Source organism: Salmo salar, chromosome 07 (assembly GCF_965601325.2).
Source record: "Salmo salar chromosome 07, fSalSal1, whole genome shotgun sequence".
Classification (NCBI taxonomy): Eukaryota; Metazoa; Chordata; class Actinopteri; order Salmoniformes; family Salmonidae; genus Salmo; species Salmo salar.
In genome coordinates this window covers 44386069-44403167 of record NC_138297.1, presented here as the reverse complement: position 1 = coordinate 44403167, position 17099 = coordinate 44386069, and the positions used below count along the sequence as shown (strand labels likewise).

At 42.0% G+C, this 17099-nt stretch overlaps 1 protein-coding gene across 1 annotated transcript in view; it reads left to right on the top strand.

The window, feature by feature from the left end:
- The window catches only part of LOC106609189 (solute carrier organic anion transporter family member 1C1), a 79181-nt gene extending 73457 nt beyond the window's left edge, over nucleotides 1–5724 (top strand). The window contains exon 15 of the mRNA XM_082977662.1: nucleotides 1716–5724. Within this exon, the coding sequence (XP_082833788.1) occupies nucleotides 1716–1956 (241 nt within the window). The 3' untranslated portion in view covers nucleotides 1957–5724. The remainder of the gene's footprint in view (nucleotides 1–1715) is intronic.
- The last annotated feature ends 11375 nt before the right edge of the window (nucleotides 5725–17099 follow it).

Here is a 17099-nt window from a genome sequence, read left to right as displayed (position 1 = left end):
GATGGGTCAATCAGAAATGATGGTAGCGTATTGTGTCTCTGACTGCTCTTCCATCTGGTGCGTCAGCGGGGTGGTCAGGATCGTTATCAGGATCGTTCACTGGTTGAGTAGGACATTGATCTCCTCTAATTGTGGCAATGTTGTGGAGAATCACACATGCCACAATAATGTCACATGCCCTTTCTGGGGTGACCCTGAGCCTACGAAGGAACTGTAACCGGGCCTTGAGCATCCCAATGGTCATCTCTACCCTGGCTCGTGTCCTGCATTGAGCCAAGTTATAACGTTGCTGCGGGCCGGGCTCAGGATCAGGGTAAGGGGTCAGAAAATAGGGTTGGCAGGGGTATCCTCTGTCACTGAGCAGGTAACCATTGAATTCTCCTATGATAATACGAGGATACAGTTTACATGTTCAGTTGCAATAGGAGGTAGCAAAATATTGATTATAATAGGATATAGCTATATATAACTCCACGGGCGCTCAATGTACACTCACAAAAAAATTGCGAGTCATGCACAGACCCAGGCCACTTTGCTTCCACGTTGCTGATGATGTGGGCTTCATCACATATGATCTTCACAGTGCAGAAGAGTAATTAGCTGCAGTAGCTGTATTGTGGAGTATCTTTCATTTGGAATGCTAAAGGCTAATATTTAGGCCTACCTGCCCATTAATGCTGTTGTAAGACTTCCTATTCACATAATCTCCTTCATTTACTGAAGGAGCTGTGAGAGGAATGAGTGCCATCTATGCAGCCAATCACACCTGGAAACCCTAAAATATATAAAATTAACTAATTAGTGCTTCAAGTCTCAAAGCTTCATAATAAATTATTGCTTAGACTGATACCGGCAATTCTGTGGAATTCTTCTTTGATGAGTCTTGTGGGTCTGTGACTTGGGAACACCAAAAACGTGTACAGTAAACATTTCACTGCAAGAGTCACATTTCTGACTGACAGACGGTTGCCTGAAATATGCTCAGCGTCACCGATGTTATATAGAAAACTCCCGTTGGCAAGAAAACAAAGTTCAACACAAAGAATTTGTTCCGAACTGAGAGCATGTCCACGATGTGTCATATGAACGATATGAGGGCTGAGAATATTGTTCAGATGAATGATCGATTGTGCAGAAAAATGGAAACGCCCACAGATAATCATCAGGGAATGATAAATCATCCAAGCGGGGTCTGATTACCCTCTCCTGACGGAGATTTCTGCGGCGTATTTGTGCTTCAATAACAACTGGCTCTTCAAGAAAAGGACTCGCCATGTCTGACACCTCCTTCAGTCTGCAGGCTTCAGCTAAAGAGGAGGAGAAACTCTGGGTTAGTTGAAGAAAACCTGCCAGTGAGCAGGTTAGCTTCATGGAGTATGTTGCCATAGTAACTGACTCAGAGTTAAGCTGAACTGGCTTTGTGAAACCGAAAACCCAGAGTTTCCTTCAACTTTGAGTCAACTAACTGAGTTTTCACTAAACCTGCTTTCTGAAACAGGGCCCTGGTCAAGCCTAATACACAACACAAACGCACACAGACAACACACTTACTTCAAAGTGATAATGTTGGAGAGGCATACCCTCTATAACATCAGATGCTGAACATTGATTTTCAAGCCAATATTGAAGGCAACCCCAGTAGACTTACCACTTGGAAGCACCAGTGTAATGTCAAGTCTCTGAGTGTGTGTATCCCTTGGTCTCTCTCTCCTCAGGATAGCTTACCTGGGTCTGACTATGGGCCTGAGGACAGTTTCCTTCCTGCTGTGTATACTGGGATTCGTGCTGCTCAAACAACACCTGCGGAGAGAGGAATGCAGCGCTCACCAAGTGGCCAATGGCGGAGCAGAACTGGAGGCACTCAGGAAAGAGGAGGTCCTAGCCTCCAACTCAGACCAATCGCTACAGACTTCCACAACAGACTACAACAACACAGAGAGAGACACACGGCTGTGACAGTCTGAGACAATCTCCCCTGATCCCTCACGTTACACACAGACACACACAAACACTAGATTTGCAGGAACCAACAACGGGCTGTGCCTGACCATCTCATCTCATAGAACATAAATTATGTATTCGTACTGGACCTGTCTAGGTTATGTATATTTAACAATATACAGTTGAAGTCGGAAGTTTACATACACCTTAGCCAAATACATTTAAACTCAGTTTTTCACAATTCCTGACATTTAATCCTAGTAAAAATTCCCTATCTTAGGTCAGCACTTTATTTTAAGAGTGTGAAATGGCAGAATAATAGTAGAGAGTATGATTTATTTCAGCTTTTATTTCTTTCATCACATTCCCAGTGGGTCAGAAGTTTACATACACTCAATTAGTATTTGGTAGCATTGCCTTTACATTGTTTAACTTGGGTCAAACATTTCGGGTAGCCTTCCACAAGCTTCCCACAATAAGTTGAGTGAATTTTGTCCTATTCCTCCTGACAGAGCTGGTGTAACTGAGTCAGGTTTGTAGGCCTCCTTGCTCGCACACACTTTTTCAGTTCTGCCCACAAATTTTCTATAGGGTTGAGGTCAGGGCTTTGTGATGGCCACTCCAGTACCTTGACTTTGTTGTCCTTAAGCCATTTTGCCACAACTTTGTAAGTATGCTTGGGGTCATTGTCCATTTGGAAGACCCATTTGCGACCAAGCTTTAACTTCCTGTATGATGTCTTGAGATGTTGCTTCAATATATCCACATCATTTTCCATCCTCATGATGCCATCTATTTTGTGAAGTGCACCAGTCCCTCCTGCAGCAAAGCACCCCTACAACATGATGCTGCCACCCCGTGCTTCACGGTTGGGATGGTGTTCTTCGGGTTGCAAGCCTCCCCCTTTTTCCTCCAGACATAACGATGGTCATTATGGCCAAAGCGGTTCTATTTTTGTTTCATCAGACCAGAGGACATTTCTCCAAAAAGTACGATATTTGTCCCCATGTGCAGTTGTAAACTGTAGTCTGGCTTTTTAATGGTGGTTTTGGAGCAGTGGCTTCTTCCTTGCTGAGTGGCCTTTCAGGTTATACCTTCAGGCGTTTGGAAATTGCTCCCAAGGATGAAACAGACTTGTGGAGGTCTACAATTTTTTTCTGAGGTCTTGGCTGATTTATTTTGATTTTCCCATGATGTCAAGCCAAGAGGCACTGAGTTTGAAGGTAGGCCTTGAAATACATCCACAGGTACACCTCCCAATTGACTCAAATGATGTCAATTAGCCTATCAGAAGCTTCTAAAGCCATGACATCATTTTCTGGAATTTTCCAAGCTGTTTAAAGGAACAGTCAACTTAGTGTATGTATACTTCTGACCCACTGGAATTGTGATACAGTGAATTATAAGTGAAATAATCTGTCTGTAAACAATTGTTGGAAAAATGACTTGTGTCATGCACAAAGTAGATGTCCTAACTGACTTGCCAAAACTATAGTTTGTTAACAAGAAATTTGTGGAGTGGTTGAAAAACGAGTCTTAATGACTCCAACCTAAGTGTATGTAAATTTCCGACTTCAGCTGTATATGTTCTTGATATAACTGAAGTATTTCATAGATGTACTTGCTGTATTTTACAAAACCACAAATGTAACTACATAGAATGTCATCTTTGTTGTTGGTACAAAGAAAGTATTTAATTGGATTTGTTAACCATTGGTTAATTGTTTTTACTGCAGCGAGAGTCCAGTTTCAGTCACTGAGTATTTTTGTAACAACTCTCAAGGTAGTCTACATTATAATATTGTTAGACAGCTTCAATCTGTTGAAAGAGAATGTCAGACATTCTGCGTTTCTCTACTGTTAACATTGCCAAATTGTGAACTCAATAGCCCTGTTTATGCACCCTTCGTGCTGATATTGTCCTGATCTTGTCTGTTTACACTTATACACAGCAAATTGGTTAGTGTTACCTAGTGTTGATATTTCTGTTTAACATTTGTAGTGTTGATTCAGGTGGTAAATTAACACTCAGTGGTTTAAAAGAAACCCACTGTTGGTATTAATTAATAACCAGTGGTAAACCAAAACCACACACATCATTATCATATTTCCCAGCATGCTCTACTTCAGGTAGATTTCTTGGAATTGTTTGTTTCAATATCTCTGTTTTTGCATGTACATTTATTGATTAAATAGTCTGATTCAACTCGAATATAACATGCATTTTTCTAAACAAATCAAATATGTTACTTGGACTTATTGTACCCGGCACTGAAATGGTTGTTCCAGTTTAGATTCTTTAGGTTGTCTCATCTCTTATCCTTCTCAAACCAGTAATCTGCGAACAAAAATTCCAAATGTTGGCGATCCCCACTCTGGCTGGATTACAATAGGAATTACACATCTCAGCATTATGTGACCTGCAGGCCTGATCTTCCCTGTAAATCATGAGTTTATGGCATTGGATTTATGGTTAAATAATTAAATTTAAATGATAACATAATTCACTTAAGATCTCACTTGGTGAAGGCTGTAGGACTGAAAACAGATGAATGCAACAACCATCTCTCTGTCACTAAGAAATATTCATGGTATCTCTGCAATTCACTCGAAAGGCAAGGCACTCTGGGAAATATGTAAATAATGCTTTACACTAAGCAGTGTGTTAATTTAACACTGAATAGTGTGGACCGGTATTGACATTGGACCAGTGTTAATGTAACATTCTCAGTGTTGATTTAACACTGGAGAATTTGCTGTGTAAGAGCTGATCACAATACACCTTTTAATTGTCTACACCGGTCTAAAAATGTGGGCACAATCAGAATGTGGACAAAATCAGGACAAAGGACACATTAGCACCAGGTATAAACAGGGCTACTGTTCATCATGTCTGTGTGACTGTTATGCCACAGGAGATGCCACTGTGCCAGTTGACCGTAGCTGTTCTCTGCCTTAGGTGTGTAGCAGGAGTGTTCTTATTTCACTGATCAAATCCACTAGGTGGCAGTATTGTATACTGGTAGTAAATCCATCTCGGTCTTGAAAATGTCAGTATTATCACAATGAATTGTGATACATTTAACAACTCAAAGATCATTATAGATATAAAAATGCACATCCACTGGACCACTACACTGTCTACCATCAGTGACTATCCACTGTAGGTGCCATATTCATTATGAGAAGTAAAGCAAATTTGCATAATTTATTGGTCAGTCTGTCTGCGTGTCTGAGTGTGTATACGTATGTTTGAAAGTTTTAGCGCTCCATTTAATCTGTATCGCTGAAGCTTTACAATTGCGCTATAGAAATGTAAAGGTCATTTCCGATTGAGCAGCGTTTACCATGAATGCAGTCTCCACTACAGTTGGAATATTGCCTTTATATTTTAAACACACTAACGCTGAATTTCCGCAATACGGATTGAATAGAGCCCTTAATGTGCCAAAATCTCTGAACAAAAACATCATGGTCAATTCTCAGGTTGTTCCTAAATTAGTGAATAAACATGTCTTTTTATATTATACAGGTGAATATTTGAATCACTTGGGTTGGTGGGCCAAATATATGTTAATCTGGCAAGAGATACCAAGAAACCTTTATTTGAATCGCTTTGTTTTGTTTGTGAAGCAAATTAAATGAAATGGATGGCATTTCTCACTCGCTTAAATTATTTTTGTATTTCTTCGATTAAACAAAGAATATCTTGTAAATGTTATACAATAATAAAACATTTTTAATATGGGATAACATGATTGTATGTGGAGAACCCCCCCCCCCCCCCCCCAAAAAAAAAAGTATAATTACATTAATAGTAAGCCATACTGAAATATTGCAACACTTTCTTACTCAAAGCAGATATTTGTACTCGCACTGAGAAAATATATCTACAGTGGTCTGAAAGGCACTTATACTGTCAGGGAAGCTTCTGTCCCCTAGTATTGGAATTTAATGTACAGTACTTGGGGGAGATAAGTGCTTAAGGCATGGGGGCTAGAGTAAGACTTGTTGGTCAATCCCACTTCAAGTGCAGACCCGGTCCACCCAACCAAACCCCTGGGCTGAGACAGTCATACTCTCTGGTTTTATTAGTCTATACAATCTTCACAGTTGTATGTGACACTACAGGGGGTCTGAGAGTGAGAAGAGGGAATAGGAATCGCCTCCCACTTTTGTAACTGTTTGAAAATCCTTATTTTATTAATTTAACTAGGCAAGTCAGTTAAGAACAAATTCTTATTTACAATGACGGCCTACACCGGCCAGACCCAGACGACGCTGGGCCAATTATGCGCCGCCCTATGGGACTCCCAATCACGGCCGGTTGTGATACAGCCTGGATTTAAACCAGGGTGTCTGTATTGACACCTCAAGCACTGAGATGCAGTACCATAGACCGGTGCGCCACTCGGGAGCCTTATTACAAAACACAAAATCATGACCCCATATTGGATTTTCAATCTAGACCGACCCTGTGTAATATTCACAAACCCCTTAACATCTAAATACGTAGAATATCTTCAGAGGACTGGAAACAGAACATCAGCATTGATATAAAATATTCAAAAAATAAATTTAAAAAAAATTCACTCAATATAGCTTCTCTACCCATATCAACTCAATTCAAATTGTGTTTAACAAAACACATAACTCAAATCTTTAATATACCTAGCTGCTAAGGTAATATATATATATGTAATGGGCTTGCTATGCTGTTTTTTCCCCAGTATATGGCAAGAGCACCACTGTTGCATTTATTTATATATATTTATATATATATAAATAAAATAAATAAATGCAACAGTGGTGCTCTTGCCATATACTGGGGAAAAAACAGCATAGCAAGCCCATTACATCAAAAATACATTCACAGTAGAAGACCACTGTAATCTGAAGCTTGTACAGCCATGCATGCAGGCATTCATTCACAACTGTGAAATTCTCCAAAAGTCAGCAAATACTATAAACACTATTTCTAGGCTGGTGTAGTAGCTATTCTATTACAAACGTGCTAAGGTGCTTTTTATCTAATGTTTGGCGGCTCAGTGGTGCTTTGGAGGAGTATTTTGGTGACATCATGCAGAGTGCTTCAGTATGTCAAAGGAAAATGATAGCGTGCGTGACAGTGTTTTTTTTCCTGGTTTCTTGGTACAATCTGTAAACGTTCTGACCGCTGTAGTCATAAGCCCGATCAATCATCCTTATTGTCTCCACTCTCTTGAAGATTCTGGAAAAAATTATATATACAGTATATTTTTATTTATTTTACCTTTATTTAACTAGGTAGGCAAGTTGAGAACAAGTTGTCATTTACAATTGCAACCTGGCCAAGATAAAGCAGAGCAGTTCGACAACATACAACAGAGTTACACATGGAGTAAAACAAATATACAGTCAATAATACAGTAGAAAAATAAGTCTATGTACAATGTGAGCAAATGAGGTGAGATAAGGGAGGTAAAGGCAAAAAAAGTCCATGGTGGCAAAGTAAATACAATATAGCAAGTAAAACACTGGAATGGTGGATTTGTAGTAGAAGAATGTGCAAAGTAGAAATAGAGATAATGGGGTACAAAGGAGCAAAATAAAATAAATAAAAACAGTAGGGGAAGAGGTAGTTGTTTGGGCAAAATTATAGATGGGCTATGTACAGGTGCAGTGATCTGGGAGCTGCTCTGACAGCTGGTGCTTAAAGCTAGTGAGGGAGATAAGTGTTTCCAGTTTCAGAGATTTTTGTAGTTCGTTCCAGTCATTGGCAGCAGAGAACTGGAAAGAGAGACGGCCAAAGGAGGAATTGGCTTTGGGGGTGACCAGAGAGATATACCTGCTGGAGCGCATGCTACAGGTGGGTGCTGCTATGGTGACCAGTGAGCGGACGTTACCTAGCAGGGTCTTGTAGATGACCTGGAGCCAGTGGGTTAGGCGACTATTATGAAGCGAAGGCCAGCCAACGAGAGCGTACAGGTCGCAGTGGTGGCTAGTATATGGGGCTTTGGTGACAAAACGGATGGCACTGTGATAGACTGCATCCAGTTTGTTGAGTAGGGTATTGGAGGCTATTTTGTAAATGACGTCGCCAAAGTCGAGGATCGGTAAGATGGTCAGTTTTACGAGGGTATGTTTGGCAGCATGAGTGAAGGATGCTTTGTTGCGAAATAGGAAGCCAATTCTTGATTCAACTTTGGACTGGAGATGTTTGATGTGAGTCTGGAAGGAGAGTTTACAGTCTAACCAGACACCTAGGTATTTGTAGTTGTCCACATATTCTAAGTCAGAACCGTCTAGAGTAGTGATGGCGGGCAGGTGCAGGCAGCGATCGGTTGAAGAGCATGCATTTAGTTTTACTTGTATTTAGGAGCAGTTGGAGGCCACGGAAGGAGAGTTGTATGACATTGAAGCTTGTCTGGAGGGTTGTTAACACAGTGTCCAAAGAAGGGCCAGAAGTATACAGAATGGTGTCGTCTGCGTAGAGGTGGATCAGAGACTCACCAGCAGCAAGAGCGACATCATTGATGTATACAGAGAAAAGAGTTGGCCCAAGAATTGAACCCTGTGGCACCCCCATAGAGACTGCCAGAGGTCCGGACAACAGGCCCTCCGATTTCACACACTGAACTCTATCAGAGAAGTAGTTGGTGAAACAGGCGATGCAATCATTAGAGAAACCAAGGCTATTGAGTCTGCCGATGAGGATGTGGTGATTGACAGAGTCAAAAGCTTTGGCCAGGTCAATGAAAACGGCAGCACAGTATTGTTTCTTATCGATGGCGGTTACGATATCGTTTAGGACCTTGAGCGTGGCTGCCGTAGAGAAATGCTCATTTAAATTCTCAATTATAGTGGATTTATCAGTGGTAACAGTGTTTCCTACCCTCAGAGCAGTGGGCAGCTTGGAGGAGGTGCTCTTATTCTCCATGGACTTTAGTGTCCCAGAACTTTGAGTTAGTACAACAGGATGAACATTTCTGTTTGAGAAAGCTTTTCTAACTGCCTGTGTATATTTGTTCTTAACTTCCCTGAAAAGTTGCATATCACGGGGGCTAGTCGATGCTAATGCAGAACGCCACAGGATGTTTTTGTGCTGGTCAAGGGCAGACACGTCTGGAGTGAACCAAGGACTATCTATTCCTAGTTCTACATTTTTTGAGTGGGGCATGCTTATTTAAGATGGTGAGGAAGGCACTTTTAAAGAATAGCCAGGCATCATCTACTGACGGGATGAGGTCAATGTCATTCCAGGATACCCTGGCCAGGTCGATTAGAAAGGCCTGCTCGCAGAAGTGTTTTAGGGAGCGTTTGACAGTGATGAGGGGTGGTCGTTTGGTCGCAGACCCATTATGGATGCAGGCAATGAGGCACTGATCGCTGAGCTCTTGATTGAAAACAGCAGAGGTGTATTTGGAAGGCGAGTTAGTTAGGATGACATCTGAGGGTGCCCGGGTTTACAGATTTGAATAAGAATTAGTGTTCGTTTTTGTCACAACCCAGCTCGTGGGAAGTGACAGAGCTCTTATAGGACCAGGGCACAAATAATATGATAATCAATAATTTTGCTCTTTATTTAATGATCTTACATATAAAACCTTATTTGTTCATTGAAAACTGTGAATAACTCACAGGTTAATGAGAAGGGTGTGCTTGAAAGGATGCACATAACTCTGCAATGTTGGGTTGTATTGGAGAGAGTCTCAGTCTTAATTTTCCACAGTCTGTGCCTGTATTTAGTTTGTTAGTGAGGGCCGAGAATCCACTCTCACATAGGTACTTGGTTGCAAAGGGCATCAGTGTCTTAACAGCATGATTTTCCAAGGCAGGATACTCTGATCGCAGCCCAATCCAGAAATCTGGCAGTGGCTTCTGATTAAATTACATTTTCACAGAACCGCTTGTTGCAATTTCGATGAGGCTCTTTTGATCAGATATCAGTAAGTGGACTGGAGGCAGGGCATGAAAGGGATAAGGAATCCAGTTGTTCGTTTCATCCGTTTTGGGAAAGTACCTGCGTAATTGTGCACCCAACTCACTCAGGTGCGTCGCTATATCACATTTGACATTGTCCATAAGCTTGAGTTAATTTGCACACAAAAAAAAAATCATACAATGAAAGACCTGTGTGTTGTCCTTGTTAATGCAGACAGAGAAGAGCTCCAACTTCTTAATCATAGCCTCAATTTTGTCCCGCACATTGAATATAGTTGCGGAGAGTCCCTGTAATTGTCACGGTTGTCGTAGGGTAAGGACCAAAACGCAGCGGGTATATGTACACGCATCTTCTTTTATTCAGACAAAGAAGGAAAACCAAAATAAACACGTATACAAAACACAACGACTAATAACAGGCCGGTAAGGCACAAAGCTATACACAGCACAACCTCCCACAAACTAACAGGTGAAAACAGGCGACCTAAGTATGACTCTCAATCAGCAACAACGATGTACAGCTGTTCCTGATTGAGAATCATACCAGGCCAACACAGAAATACAAACACAAGAACATACCCAACACCCTGGAACACATAAATCAAATACCCCTCTACAAAACACACACCCCGAACCACCTAAATCAACACTTATACCAATAAACCCCAGAAACACTCTACACAAAATATCCCTCTAACTAAACACATACACAAAACCATGAAAACAAATACCCTCTGCCACGTCCTGACCAAACTACAATAACAAATAGACCCCTTTACTGGTCAGGACGTGACAGTAATCCTAGATTCAGATCATTCAGGCGAGAAAAAACATCACCCAGATAGGCCAGTCGTGTGAGAAACTCGTCATCATGCAAGCGGTCAGACTAATTAAAATTATGGCCAGTAAAGAACTTTAAGCTGGTCTCCAATGAAAAACAAAAGTCAATACTTTGCCCCTTGATAACCTGCGCACTTCTGTATGTTGTAAACGCGTTACAATGTCGCTGGCCATATCATTGCATAGTGCAGAAAATACACAAGAGTTCAGGGGCCTTGCTTGAACAAAGTTAACCATTTTCACTGTAGTGTCCAAAACATCTTTCAAGCTGTCAGGCATTCCCTTGGCAGCAAAAGCATCTCGGTGGATGCTGCAGTGGACCCAAGTGGCGTAAGGAGCACCTGCTTGCACCCACATTACCACTCCACTATGTCTCCCTGTCATGGCTTTTGCACCATCAGTACAGATACCAACATGAGCAGCAGCTACGTTTGGCTACATCAAGACCATTAGTGGAATTCCCAGGAGAGAGTAATGGTTAATGTGATTGGATGTTAATTATTTGACTAGGCTACCTGTATTTGACATTGTGTTGTTATTTCACTGAACACGAGATGGTTTATTTTAAGGAAATGAAACGAGGCTACTCAGGCGAGAAAAAAATGTGAATCACATTTTTATTTGGCGTACCCTCGACAGCATTGCGCGTACCCCAGTTACGGAATACCTGCCGTAGAGAAAGAGGTGAAGTGAAATTAGCTCGGTTCATTGGAAATGGTAGATTGTTAATATTGTGTGGTAGCTAGGTAAGCAAGAGAAGATTTTGAAAATGGAAAACCTTCATAGGAAGAAGATTAAAAGCCATGTGCCTGGTGCTTATGTTAGATTGAGGGGAGTCATCACTGGGGTCCCAATATCAATGTCCACAGATGATATTAAAGAAAATGTGAAGGGAGGCAGAGTGATTGAGGCCAAAAGGTTGATCAGTAGGAAACAGGGTCAAAGAAGTGAAAAGCTTATCAGTGATCCTGAAGTTTGAGAAAGTCTTGCCGGGAAGTGTACAGATAGGATTCCTTAGTGTCAATGTTAGAGAAATTGTCCCATATGCATTGAGTTGTTTTAAATGCCAAAGAATAGGACATGTAGCTGCTCAGTGTAAAGGAAAGAAAAGATGTGCCAAGTGTGGAGAGGTACATGATTACGGTGAATGTGGAAGCAATGTGAAGGTTAAGTGCTGTAATTGTAGGGGAGAACACAGTGCAGCATTTGGTGGATGCCAGGTACAGAGAGAGGCTCAGAGACATAGGATCAGTCATGATGTATCGTATGCAGAGGCTGTGAATCAGATTGGTAGAACTACAGTGCGGACTGATGGAGCTTACATGGATGTACCTGTAGTAAGTGGACCCACTGTTGGGGCTGTTGCTTCTGATGGTTACGAGGCCTGTTCAGAATTCTTGTGCTCATGAATTGCGGTGTCAAAGGACACTTTGCTAATGAATAAAGTTGACTTCATAGCTTTTATTGGTAAGGTTATCAATACGACTCGGGTTGTGGAAAGAAGAAATGCCAGGTTGAAGGTTATTTTGGAGACGGCAAAAGAGATATTGGGAGTAACAGATGTTACTGTTGAAATGGTTATTGACATGCACATGCTGAACAATCCTAAGGGTGGAGTGTTTCAGTATGATATAGATACATTTTAATAGGGTTGGGGGGGTAGAAGTTAGGGATTTATTTGGTTTAGAATGTTATTTTCATGCTGTACAGAATTGGGCAGATCATGATTGATTGTACATTCCAGCACAGTAGGGGGCCGCTTGCACTTAAACAGTTGTTTGCGGACCCGCCATAAGTAAGCGACATTGCTCCACCCACATCCGTTCTATGCATCGAATGGGGTTGGAGTAGAGGGAAAATAAGCAAGTGTTGCCAAATATAACAATGTTCATCCCCTTCCACGCATCCTGGATTGCAGCCATGTTGCACCCCGATCTGCAGGATTGAACAGAGCAAGTGAGTTTGCAAATATGCAATGCAGTGTCAAATAAATTCTTACTTCTCTAGAGGCTCCTTGAAATGCCTCATCAGGTATGCCACACCATCAAAGGTGAGGAGGCTGGCTTGGTCTTCTGGCCATCTGTCAGGGTTTAGCACTCTGAAAGACAGCTCTAGTCTGTGAAAGTCAGAACAGAATCTTCCAAACTATTCACCGTCTCCTTCCCCCCCGTCTCTTGTGCCAACAGAAAACAATAATTCTGTGGTATTTACCATTCCAGCACTTAGTGCACGCACACACAGTATTGTTTAACATGCTCTGCTAGCAAATAAAACTAAATCATAGAGAATTTATTAGTTACAAACCTATGTGGCATACAGTTGATTTGGATTATATGCCCCTCTGCCTCTCTCTGCAGGTGGGAAAAATCACTCCCCCACAATGGCCCATGTTCACGGAGCCACCATCTGCCCCGAAGGAGATGCACTTCTTCATCCATGACCCTCCATCCTCCTCTGGGCAAACAGCACGAAATGTGGCCTTCGCATTGAATCTATATGTTCTCCTTCCACCGGCTACAGTGGACGTTGAAATGACTGCGGGGGTCACGGTAGCTTCGCTAACGTTGTTCTCAGCATCCCTAACATTAGCCGCTTCAGGTACACCTTGTGAAGAGGCTTTATTAGTTGAACTTTACGAATCCCCCTCGCCGGATTCCTCTTTCTCCTCGTCTCTCTGTCGCTTAAAATAAAATGGGCTTCATTTTTAGCAATGTCTGCACGTTAACTTATAGCCTATACGATACTATTTTCCAGTGTTCAACTTTCTCTCTGACTGGACTGCGTCATCACAGAAAACTCTACTGTGGTTGGCACATGCCATTGTGGAACTTGTAGTTTAAACAATTAGCAGCAGGGGAAAAATAGATTACAGTAGGTTGTAATCTTTAATCGCATACTGTGCTCATAAATATTTTTTCCAGTTCGCACAGTTATTTTTAGGGGCAAATGCAACTGAAATACTCGCACTGTAGAGCCCTGATTGGTGCAGCCGGAATTGGGTGAGAGCCCTCCCATCTGATGGTTGATGACAGGCCTGGCCCAGGCCCTGGACGAGAGGAATGATTAGCCGTGGTTGGTAATTGGCGGAAAGGCGAAGGAGTGGTGCTTTGTCTAGATGAAGGAGGAATGCTAACTTGTGTCACTGGCATTAATGGCGATGTATGCCATGCTGTACCAGAGGAGCAGATTGGTAAAGAAAGGCAGATGGGTCAGGTCCATGTGGAGGGGTGGTCAGGTCAACTCCCTGTTTGTTCTTCTTCAGGAAGGATGAGACCATCCGTGCGTCCTCCAATTCCCTTCTTGCTTGACGGTGCCGTCGCTGCTGTGCCAGGTCTTTGGCAATGAATTTCCGTTCCTGTAGAGTTCTACGGGCCTGCACATCCAATAGGTGACATCGTTTGTCAGCCTGTCGTTCCTCCTCAATCTGACGCTCAATTTCCTCCAACGCTAGTAGTTTCATCCTCTCTCGTAGGACAGCGGTCTGAATCACTGAGGGCTAGCGAATGGTTGCTGCCATGGCCACTTCCAAAGGGGTATCCACTGGTCGAACTCTCACTCCGTCTAAAGTGCCTCGACGATTTCCCATTAGTTAAGGGGTGAGCGGAGCCTGCCTCAGGAAGCTGGTCGACCTGTGCGGTGGGAGTTCTCCTCCGTGGGTTCTTCCTGAAGACCACTTTCCCATCCCAAAGCAGTTTCTGGTCCTTGGCTTGGAGGGGATGGTTGATGGTTGAAACGTACAGTTGATCCATTGCCACTTTGAGCTCTAGCTCCAGGATCTTTTATTTGTTCCAATTCCTTTCCCTCAGCTGCACTTTCCTCTTCTTCCTTCCAGTGGAGATAATTCTTCCTTCTCCTCCATTTCTTTTTCACCCATCTTTGGTTCAGTCATCGTCCGGCTCGAAGGACCATTGAAAGATTAGTGGAATCTGTGTGGGTAGCTAGATCGGTAGGAGGACTGACAGTGAAGGTTAACAGGTGGTCAGGTGACAGAGGAATGGATGAGACTGAGGCAGGAATTCCTTTAACCATAAAGTGGTATATTAACTGGGTAGTCTGGTGGAGTCATGGACGCACAGAGTTAAGGAAGAGAAAGCAACGAGATCGGGAGATGGCGATTTCCTCCTTTTAATGAGTGGAGATCTGTTGGACATTTCCACCTGACCTAATTAAAGCGCCCATGGCCCAGCTGAGCAAGTGGCCATGAATTAAAGGGGTGGGGGGGGGGCTGGCAGACCTAGCTCACTATTTGAGAGACCGAGATACTAACAAATACCCAACAACAAACTTTATTCTAGAGCTGGCTGAATAAGTTGAGACGTATTAACCTGTTGAGGACAGACGTTCAGCTAGCGGAACCCCTAGCCAACAGCCAATGGCATCGCACGAAATACAAAACCAACTAAAATACCACAATTCAATTCTCAAACAATCAACTATTTTACACCATTTTAAAGATAAGACTCGTTAATCTAACCACATTGTCCGATTTCAAAAAGGCTTTACAGCAAAACATTAGATTGTTAGGAGAGTACATAGACACAAATAATCACACAGCCATTTTCCAAGCAAGCATATGTCACATAAACCAAAACCACAGCTATATGCAGCACTAACCTTTGATGATCTCCATCAGATGACACTCCTAGGACATTATGTTATACAATACATGCATGTTTTGTTCAATCAAGTTCATATTTATCAAAAACCAGCTTTTTACATTAACATGTGATGTTCAGAACTAGCATACCCACCGAAAACTTCCGGTGAATTTACTAAATTACTCATGATTAACGTTGACAAAATACATGTCATGATCGTCTAAAGGAGTAGACCAAGGTGCAGCGTACTTAGAGTTCCACATGTTTAATAAATAAGAAACTCACCAAAACAATACAGCCGAAAACGAAGCGTGACATTCTGGCCTGCTCACAGGCAGCTACACAAACACAAGATCCCACAAAGCACAGGTGGGAAAAGGCTGCCTAAGTATGATTCCTAATCAGAGACAACAATAGACAGCTGCCTCTGATTAGGAACCATACTCGGCCCAAAACAAAGAAATACAAAAACATAGAAAAAGGAACATAGAACGCCCACCCTAGTCACACCCTGGCCTAACCAAAATAGAGAACAAAACCCTCTCTATGGCCAGGGCGTGACAATACATAACAATTATTTTAAGAATTATAGATACAGATCTCCTTTATGCAATCGCTATGTCCGATTTTAAAATAGCTTTTCGGCGAAAGCACATTTTGCAATATTCTGAGTACATAGCTCGGCCATCACGGCTAGCTATTTTGACATCGGCCAACTTCGGGGTCACCTAAACTCAGAATTACTATTAGAAAAATTTGATTACCTTTGCTGTTCTTCGTCAGAATGCACTCCCAGGACTTCTACTTAAACAACAAATGTTGTTTTGGTTCCAAATAATCCATAGTTATATCCAAATACCTCCGTTTTGTTCGTGCGTTCAGGTCACTATCCGAAGGGTAATGCGCGAGCGCATTTCGTGACAAAACATTTCAAAATATTCCATTACCGTACTTAGAAGCATGTCAAACGCTGTTTAAAATCAATTTTTATGCTATTTTTCTCGTAAAATAGCGATAATATTCCAACCGGGCAACGTTGTATTCATTCAAAGAGAGAAAGAAAAACATGGCGAGTTCTCGTGACCGCGCATCTCCAGTCTCACTGTCCCCAGGCTGACCACTTACAAACTCTGTTCCTATACTTTGCCCAGAGACAGCAGACACCCCATTCCACTTTCTGGCGGCTTTAGAGAGCCAATGGAAGCCTTAGAAAGTGTCACGTTACAGCACAGATGCTGTAATGTCGATAGAGATGCAACAGAAGGACAACAAATTGTCAGACAGGGCACTTCCTGTATGGAATCTTCTCAGGTTTTGGCCTGCCATATGAGTTCTGTTATACTCACAGACACCATTCAAACAGTTTTAGAAACTTTAGAGTGTTTTCTATCCACATCTACTAATTATATGCATATTCTAGTTTCTGGGCAGGAGTAGTAACCAGATTAAATTGGGTACGTTTTTTATCCGGACGTGAAAATACTGCCGCCTATCCCAAAGAAGTTAACTATTTCAGGTTTGATGATGAATACTACCTCCAAATGAATGGAACATTTATGGGCTCCACATTCGCTCCAAGCTATGCTAACCTTTATGTGGGTCATTTTGAATAACGTTTTGTTAACAATGAAAATGAGAATCAATTATTTTTATAAAATCCTGAAGTGGTATAGATATATTGATAACATATTTTGCATATAGGGAGGAACGGGAGAAGAGCCATCAGACTTAATGGCATTACTCAATGACATTGACCCCAATCTCAAATTCACTATTGAATGTCACACGAAACGTGTT